The sequence below is a fragment of the Dipodomys spectabilis genome, unplaced genomic scaffold, assembly GCF_019054845.1.
Source record: "Dipodomys spectabilis isolate Male_0828 unplaced genomic scaffold, ASM1905484v1 ptg000360l, whole genome shotgun sequence".
NCBI classification, from domain to species: Eukaryota; Metazoa; Chordata; class Mammalia; order Rodentia; family Heteromyidae; genus Dipodomys; species Dipodomys spectabilis.
The window spans coordinates 104,603-113,806 of NW_024871037.1; the positions used below are offsets into that span (position 1 = coordinate 104,603).

General features: G+C 49.8%; 2 protein-coding genes across 2 annotated transcripts; both read right to left on the bottom strand.

The window, feature by feature from the left end:
• Nucleotides 1–1,449: 1,449 nt before the first annotated feature.
• Nucleotides 1,450–2,678, bottom strand: Fam240a (family with sequence similarity 240 member A). The gene is made up of 2 exons (XM_042666048.1): nt 2,536–2,678; nt 1,450–1,807 (listed from the first exon to the last, which is right to left on the bottom strand). Exons 1-2 carry the CDS (start codon nt 2,676–2,678, stop codon nt 1,717–1,719), a joined length of 234 nt encoding a protein of 77 aa, XP_042521982.1. The 3' UTR covers nt 1,450–1,716.
• Nucleotides 2,679–6,127: 3,449 nt separating this feature from the next.
• Nucleotides 6,128–8,879, bottom strand: Tdgf1 (teratocarcinoma-derived growth factor 1). The gene is made up of 5 exons (XM_042665900.1): nt 8,840–8,879; nt 7,804–7,932; nt 6,965–7,079; nt 6,522–6,631; nt 6,128–6,243 (listed from the first exon to the last, which is right to left on the bottom strand). Exons 1-5 carry the CDS (start codon nt 8,877–8,879, stop codon nt 6,128–6,130), a joined length of 510 nt encoding a protein of 169 aa, XP_042521834.1.
• Nucleotides 8,880–9,204: the final 325 nt, after the last annotated feature.

The window sequence follows — 9,204 nt, forward strand, 5'->3', positions numbered from 1 at the left end:
GAGCTAACTCCTTCACTTCTGGAATTTTCCCTTCTGGTTCCTTGGAGATAAAAGTCTCACAGACTTTCCCCACCCAGGGCTGGCTCTGAACCACCATCTCTGGATCTCAGCCTCCTGAGCAGCTAGGATGACAGGGGTGTGTAGTTCCTGGCTGGTGGAACCGAGTTCTTCCACTGGTCACTCATCTGCTGTTTTCAGATCCAGCCTAGACCTCTTTTTGGGGTCTGTTCAAGCACGCAATCACTAGGGTAACTGATCTGTGCAAAGAAATCCGCCTCCCGCAAGCACATCCACTTCCAGCCAGTAGGGGATGCTAGAGGGACAAGCCAGGACACAGCATCTTTCCTGAGTTCAAAGATCACCCCCTACCCCTCCACCCCAGCATAACTAGGCTTCGGTGGCTCACGCCGCTCAGGAGGAGGCCGAGATCTAGAGGATCGCAGTTCAAAGCCAGCCCGGACAGGAAGGGAAAAAAAAAAAAAAACAAAAACTGAGATTCTCCTATCTCCCAATTAACTGGCAAAAAGCAGAATGAAGAAAGGCAGGCAGGCAGGCTGGGCACTGGTGGCTCAAGCCTATAATCCTAACTACTGAGGAGGCTGAGATCTGAGGATTGTGGTTGGAAGCCATTGGGGGCAGGAAACGCCAGGAGATTCCAACTGACTACTAAAAAAGCCAAAAGTGGTGGGCTGGGAAGGTGGCTCAGTGATAGAGTGCTTGCCTAGCATGCATGAAGCCCTGGGTTCGAGTCCTCAGTACCACATCCCTAGAAGTGGCACTGTGGCTCAAGTGGTAGAGCAAAAGGAAGTTCAGGGACCATGTCCAGGCCCTAAGCTCAAGCCCCAGGCCTGGCAAAAAAGAAAGAGCTTCCTGCTTAGGAAGCGTTCAGATAAAAACTTCCTCTGTGTTTGAACCACTGACACTGTTTTATGTTGAATAACTCACGAAGCTAAGCTTGCTCTTGGCTAGGAATTCAAAATCATTCATGCCCCAGTCCCCCAGCCGCCAGTGTGAATAGTTATTCTATTGAGAATTTCTCAGCAGACTCACCCTGGTCCTGTGTTCAAACCCTTCATTCATCCTGCCAACAGATCGCCTCTGTGTCTTGGAACAGGAATGCTATTCTGGAAGCCGAGACAATCCGTGATTTCCCACCTAACCACGTAGCCAGAACCTTCTTCCTTCCACTACCCTTGCACGAATTATTCTGGTACCCAGTGAAAAACATAAACCAAAGCAAAAGGGAATGCTCATGCCGGTCAGGAGGCTTGAGGATCTGAGGATAGCGGTTCAAAGCCAGCCCGGGGGAAGAAAAGTCTGTGAGACTCTTCTCTCAATGAACCACCAGAAAACTGCAAGTGGAGCTGTGTGGTTCAAGTGGTAGAGCGCCAGCTTTGAGCAAAAGAGCTCAGGAACAGCGCCCCCAGGATAGGCCCCCAAAACAAAACACCAAAAATAAGAAAAGCCCAACAAGGTGGATTTCACAAATAGACTGTAATTGTTTGAACACAAGCCAGGCTGCCGGGAGTTTTGATATTAAATAATCAATGTCTCTTTGGGACACTTTGCAATAATAAATGGCATACTACTTGACAAAGAAATATGGTATGGGAAGATGGGCAGAAGACGGATAAGGAGGCTTCCTTTGCCAGGGACCCATCTGCAGTGCGACCAAACCACTGTGTGCCCGCCTGTAGTCAAGGTAGCAGGATGCTCTCAGCCAACATTTGCTCGATTTTCTGTCTCTTCTGGATGGTTCCCCAGTCTCAGCTTCGTTTCCAGCCTCTGTTTCCATTCTTCCCTTAGCCTTTAAAATAAAATAAACAAACAACACAATCATGGTGCATGCATTCATTTCCAGGGCTGTTGGTTTCCTGCTAGAGACTGCAGGGTATGTCTAGGTTTTAAATACATCAAAGGCTTTATGATAGATGTAAAAGTATGCTTATATGTAGGTATTCATTTATGCAAAGGTTTGTGGGTGCATAGTCATTATGCAGACAAGAGATTCATTGCAGAGAATTTGAATCCGGATCCTCAAAACTTTTTTCTTTTTGTCGGTCATGGGGTTTGAACTCTGGGCCTGGGCGCTGTCCCTCAGCTCTTCAGCTCAAGGCGAGTGCTCTACCGCTTGAGCCACAGCGCCACTTCTGATTTTCTGAGTGGTTTCTTGGAGACAAGAGTCTCATGGAGTTTCCTGCCCAGGCTGGCTTTAAACCTCGATCCTCAGATCGCAGCCTTCTGAGTGGCTAGGATGACAGGTGTGAAACACCTAGAATAAATAGCCTGGTGTGTTGGCTCACACCTGTCATCCTAGCGACTCAGAAGGCTGAGATCTGAAGACCAGGGTTCAAAGCCAGCCTGGGCAGGAAAATCCATGGAACTCTTATGAACTACCAGAAAACCAGAAGTGGAGCTGTGACTCAAAGTGGTAAAGCTCTAGCTTTACAAAAGTACAGGGACAGTGCCCAGGCCCTGAGTTCAAGCCTCAGGAGGGGCACGAAAAGAAAAGAAAGAGACAGAGAGGTGATGTACTTTCTCAGGGCGCTTTTTCCCAGACGGTTCTCCTCAGATTCCCGGTAGCATGTCTGCTTGCCGATCTCTCTTTCCCAGAAGCGTTTGAGCTCGTGACAGGTGTTTTGGCAGAATATCTCACGGCGGGTGTATTGACTGTTCATCCCCTAGAAATACAAGAATGGCTGAATGCAGACAAGAAAGTTCTTTTTTTTATTGTTTGTCATGGGGCTTGAACTCTGGTCCTGGGTGCTGTCCCTGACCTTCTTTTGCTCAAGGCGAGCGCTCTACCACTTTGAGCCACAGCACCACTTCTGGTTTTCTGGTGGTTCATTGGAGATAAGATCTCACTGGGACTTTTCTTAGTGGGCTGGCTTTGAACTGCGATCCTCCAGACCTCGGCCTGTAAGAATCTTATCTCCAATTACTACCAATAAAAGTAGTAGCCGGGTGCCGGTGGCTCATGCCTGTCATCCTAGCTACCCAGGAGGCTGAGATCTGAGGATCACAGTTCAAAGCCAGCCTGGGCAGGAAAGTCCATGAGACTCTTCTCTCCAAGAAACCACCAGAAAACTGGAAGTGGCGCTGTGTGTGGCTCAAGTGGTAGAGCGCTGGTCTTGAGCTGAAGAGTTGAGGGACAGCGCCCAGGCCTGGAGTTCAAGCCCCACAACCGACAAAAAACAAAAGTATAAGTGGTTTAAGTGATAACTTACCAGTCTTCAGTGAAGAAGCCGAGCAAGAGTATAAAGCCCTGAGCTCAAGCCCCAGTGCTATACAAAACCAAAACCAAAAAAAGAGGTCATACCACAGAACTGAAGCATGAGGCACAGACAGACAATCAGAACCCCTCCATACCTCCCCACCCCCCAAAAACAACCCCGAAGGCTTGTATTTGGTAAACTATGAATTTCATTCTTCATCTTTTTTTTGTTGTTGTTCTTTTTGTTTGCCAGTCCTGGGGTGTGAACTCAGGGCCTGGGCACTGTCCCTCAATTTCTTCCTTTATTCAAAGTGAGCTCTCTACCAGTTGAGCCACAGCGCCACTTCTGGTTTTTTCTGTGTAAGGGGTGCTAAGGAATCGAACCCAGAACTTCATGCATGCTAGGCAAGCACTCTACCACTGAGCCACCTTCCCAGCCCCACCTCCATTCTTTCGAGTCTCTTCAAGAGCACCACACAGTGGTCCTCACGCCAATGAATCACCAAAAGAGAAAGCCAGAAGTGGCGCTGTGGCTCAAGTGGTAGAGCGCTAGCCTTGAGCAAAAGAAGCTCAGGGACAGCACCCAGGCCCAGAACCAGCATTTAAAATAAAAAGAAGAATCCAAGGAGTCCATTTCATGCACCTCTGAAAATATACCACAAACTCCACCCCAGGCTCTCTGCAAAGACACCCTTCCTTACCTTGGAGATGAATCTGCGCTGTTTGGTGGGCAGTGCTGTAGAGAATTCTTGTCTGATTAGTTGGGCCACCCCGAGGGGTTCGATCGCCTGGGTCCTCAACCCTCGGCGTGTACATCTGTTTTATATGCAGGGTGGGACTGTGGCTGAAGTACCTCCGCCCATGCACGCTTCCAGACACCCGAACGGAGTGGCAGAATCACACAGCCGGCTTTCCAGAGGCGGTGGCCTCTGATTCCTGATGAAAAATTAAGTCCCTAGCTCGCAGGGCCCACCCAGAGACAGATCAGGGGTGGCACTGGTAGGCCCTGGCACAGGGGTGGGGGTCCATGACTTGGCTGAGAGATCCATTCATGTTTCCATCATGTTCTGGCTCGAAGCTGGGAACAGGTTGTCAGAGCAGCAGGTGGATGCCACCCACCCTCAGAGATAAAGTTGGGGGGGAATCCCTGCATGGGGTGACCAGCCACACTTTGGGGCCACCTGACAGGCTGACTTAAGAAAAGTATGTGGCACTTTAGGAGCCCTTAATCCATGGATTGAGCTGGGTGCTGACATTTCACGTTGCTTAGTCTTCCCCCCTGGTGATAACAGTGGACTGGCTCTGGGCAATCGGTGTTTGCCAATAAAAGACATCCAGCCAAGAAAGATGCTCAGGGCTGGGCAGGTGGCTCAGTGGTAGAGCGTTCACCTAGCATGCAGGAAACCCTGGGTTCGATTCCTCAGTACCACAGACACAGACAAAAGCCAGATAGGTGTGGGCCATTGTTGCCCAACTGGCCAGGGAGCCGGTGGCTCACGCCTGCCTGTCATCCTAGCTACTCAGGAGGCTGAGATCTGAGGATCCAAGGTTCAAAGCCAGCCTGGGCAGCAAAGTCTGGGAGACTCTTGTCACCAGTGAACCATTAAGAAATGGGAAGTGGCGCTGTGGCTCAAGTGGTAGAGCGTACACCTTGAGCTGATGAGCTGAGGGACAGCGCCCAGGCCCAGAGTTCAAGCCCCACGACCACCAGCAACAACCACAAAAAAAGCTGGCCAGGGGCTTTGGTCTGGGGACAGCGGAGTCCTATCTCCCTAGGACCCTAAGGACATGTCTGGGCAGGTGCAACTGCATTTGGCGACCTCATTCCTTTGCCCAAGAATAATCTGGAAAGTACTGCCAGAGAATCTCCCTCATTCTCATTTTTCTTCAGAGAATGACCTGGAAGATGCCAGACAAGATGCTGATAAAATCCAGGCGGCTTATGAGCTGTGTCCATCCATCCCTTCAGCCCGGCGATGATTAACAACGGGCTTGAAAAAGGTCAGGCCAAGAGACACAGTAGGCAGGGGTCAGTTTAAGATGGCAGCGCTGTGTGTGTGTGTGTGTGTGTGTGTGCGTGTGTGCATGTACATGCATGCGTGCTGGCCCTAAGGGCTTGATTTTGGGGCCTGGGAGCTTTTTCCCTCTACCACGTTGAGCCACAACTCAGTGGTTCATTTGAGAGTCTCACAGACTTCCCAGCCCAGGTTGGCTTTAAATCATGATCTTCACATCTCAGCCTCCAGAATTGCTAGGCTAACAGGCGTGAGCCCCTGCTGCCCAGCTTGGGAGACTCTTATCTCTGATTAACCACACACACAAAAAAACCAGAAGTAGAGTGCTGGGATGTAACTCAGTGGCAAAGCACTTGCCTACAATGTCTTGGGTTTGATCCCCCCCCAGTACCAAAAAAGAAAAGATTAAAAAAAAATACAGGTAGCCAGGTGTTGGTGGCTCACACCTGTCATTCTAGCAACTCAGGAGGCTGAGATCTGAGGATGGTGGTTCAAAGCCAGCCTGTGCAGGAAAGTCTATGAGACTCTGATCTCCAATGACCCACCAGAAAACCAGAAGTGGTGCTGTGGCTCAAGTGGTAGAGCGCTCACCTTGAGCTGAAGAACTCAGGGACAGCGCCCAGGCCCTGAGTTCAAACCCCATGATGGACGACAAAAAAAAAAGCCATAAGTAGTGGCTCAAGTGGTAGAACAATAACCTTGAACCCCAAAACTCAGGGACAGCACCCAGGCCCAGAGTTTAAGGCCCAGGACAGAAAAACAAACAAACAAAAAAGTACTAATATGAAGACTTAATAAGAGTTCAACATTAGACTTGGACACAAGATAAATAGAGCTGACTTTTACTGGTCATGAAACTCATAGGATATTTAGAAAACAAAAAGGAGGCAAAAGTCAATTATCGATAACTTTGCATAAGCAGGCAGAGGCCAGCTAACAGGAAAGGGGTCCACGCTGGGGGTGCTGGGTTGGGACTCTTGGAAGTCATGAAGTGATCATCCATCACACGCGCCCCTGGAAGACAGAGAAACTTGTTCAGTGGCTCCCACCTGTCATCCTAGCTACTCAGGAGGCTGAGATGTGAGGATCACGGTTCAAAGCCAGCCCAGGCAGGAATGTCAGTGAGACTCTGATCTCCAATGAACCACTCAGAAAAACTGGAAGGGGTGCTGTGGCTCAAGTGGTAGAGTGCTCACCTTGAGCTGAAGAGTTGAGGGACAGTGCCCAGGCCCAGAGTTCGAGTCCTATAACTGACAAACTAATAAATAATGGAGGAAGGAAGCCTTGCTTACCACAGTCTTGAAGGAATGGCTGGTGAAAGCAATGAACTTGGCCATGCCAGCATCGACAAAGGGAACATTTCTTGGGTAGCCAGGTACCATGTGGTAGAGCACCACAATGTCTGAGAATAAACAGATAATACAGATTGTAAATCTCACACCTGTCATCCCAGCTCCTCAGGAGGCTGAGATCTGAGGATGGCAGTTCAAAGCCAGCCTGGGCAGGAAAGTCTGTGAGACTCTTATCTCCAATGAACCACCAGAAAACTGGAAGTGGCGCTGTGGCTCCAGTGGTAGAGCGCTAAATTGGCGTGCAAAGTTTAGGGATTGCACCTTGGGCCCTGAGTTCGAGTCCAGCACCTGCACATACAGGCAAAAAAAAAAATCCTGTTTCTCCTTCCCTCCCCTGCCTGTTCATCCACCCAGCCCCAGCTCTCTCCTGCCCCATGGCTTACTGTTTGTGGACGCTGTGTTCACAGTTCCGTCCGTAGAAAGATGGGGGGCAGGCACAGAAGGACCCCAGGATGCACGTACCCCCATTGAGACAGCAGGTTTTGTTAAGTTTCTTACCTAAAATGCAAGAGGTGACACCTTGAGAAGGTAGAAGAAAATAAAAAAATCCAAGGACTATTTATTTTTTCTGTCGATCCTGGGGCCTGAACTCTGGGCCTGGGCGCTGTCCCTCAGCTCTTCAGCTCAAGACTAGCACTCTACCACTTGAGCCACAGCGCCACTTCCAGCCTTTTCTGTTTATGTGGTGCTGAGGAATCGAACCCATGGCCTCATGCATGCAAGGCAAGCGCTCTACCACTGAGCCACCTTCCCAGCCCTCTTTTGGTTGTTGTTCATTTTGGCTGGTCCTTGGGCTTGAACTCAGGGGCTGGGCACTGTCCCTGTGCTTTTGTGCTCAAGGCTAGCGCTCTACCACTTGAACACAGCTCCACTTTTGGTTTTTAGGTGGCTAATTGGAGGTTAAGTCTCTCAGATTTTGCAGCCTGGGCTGGCTTTGAACCGCGATCCTCAGATCTCAGCCTCCAACCGCGATCCTCAGATCTCAGCCTCCTATCTGGGATGACAGGCGTGAGCTACCACTGCCTGGCTTTTGAATTCCTTCTGCAACCTGTAGCTTTGAGCAGAGAAATCTCTCCTCCCCTCCCCCCTCCCCTCCCCCCCCCCCCCCCCCCCCCGCTTCTTTTGTGCCAGTCCTGGAACTTGAACCCAGGACACACACACACACACACACACACACACGATAGAATCAGGAAAGAAATGCTGGAAAGCAGGTTGGGCTTACTATCCTGAATTTCCATGGATGGTACAAGCTTAAAGGACTGAGCCGGAGCTGTGAGTCCCTCCTGGGATGGAATGTTGTCACCTCTGAAAGCCAAGTGTCTCGCAGATGCAAGTTCACCGCGGCTCAACCCTGGAGGATAAACGGATACTTGTAGTCTCTATCTCAGGCACATTAAAAAATAAACCAAAAACAAATCATTGGCTGGGAAGGTGGCTCAGTGGTAGAGTGCTCGCCTTGCATGCATAAGGCCCTGGGTTCCATTCCTCAGCTCCACATAGGCAGAAAAAGCCAGAAGTGGCGCTGTGGCTCAAGTAGTAGAGCACTAGCCTTGAGCAAAAGAAGCTCAGGGACAGCGCCCAGGCCCTGAGTTCAAGCCCCAGGACTGAGGCGGGGGTAGTGATGTGGGAAATCTATAATCCTAGCTACTTAGGAAACTGAGATCTGGAGGACTGAAGATCCAGGTTAGCCCAGACAGAAAGCTAGCTAAACTCCATCTCCAAAATACCCAGCAAAAAATTAAGACTGGAGGCGTAGCTCAAGTGGTAGAGCTCCTCCTGCCTAGCACAAGGCCCTGACTTCAACCCCATCTCTACCCTCTCCTCTCTGCCCCGACCCCATCCCTGCAAATTGCTCATTTTCATCCAAAGAATGAAGAGAATGAGAGCTGGGTTATCTCACTCAGTGCTGTGGAATTTATCTAGCAGGCATTAATGAGTTTTTTAGGTTTTTTTTGGTCAGTCGTGGGGCTTGAACTCTGGGCCTGGGCACTGTCCCTGAGCTCTTCAGCTCAAGGTGAGCGCTCTACCCCTTGAGCCACAGCACCACTTCCTGCTTTCTGGTAGTTAATTGGAGATGGGAGTCTCAAGGGGACTTTCCTGCCCAGGCTGGCTTTGAACCGTGATCCTCAGAGCTCAGCCTCCTGAGTAGTTGGGATGCCAGGCGTGAGCCACCGGCACCCGGCCATCAATGAGTTTTGATCACCAATACCACAAGAAAAAAAAAAAAGTTAGTGACCCAAAGGATAAAGTTCTCTCACCAACAATTAATCCCAGCTGAAAGGCGTTGGAAACGGTCATCATGAAAACCACTCTAGGAAAAGGAAATCAGACAACCGTGAGCAAATACCGAATAAAGCAAATAAAACAGAGTCCATCTTCTTAGAGACAAGCCCAAATTGTAAAGTGTGACCGCCCTTTTCTAAGAGGCTGGCTCAGACAACAAAGAAAAAGTGGAAAACCGGTCTTGCCTATCGATTATGTCTTAGATCTTGTCACGTGCACCTGATTCAAATGATCTAGAATGGTTCTTCCTATAAAGATTACAGTATGGCCAGACATCGGTGGCTCACGCCTGCAGTCCTAGCTACTCAGGAGGCTGAGATCTGAGGATTGCGATTCGAAG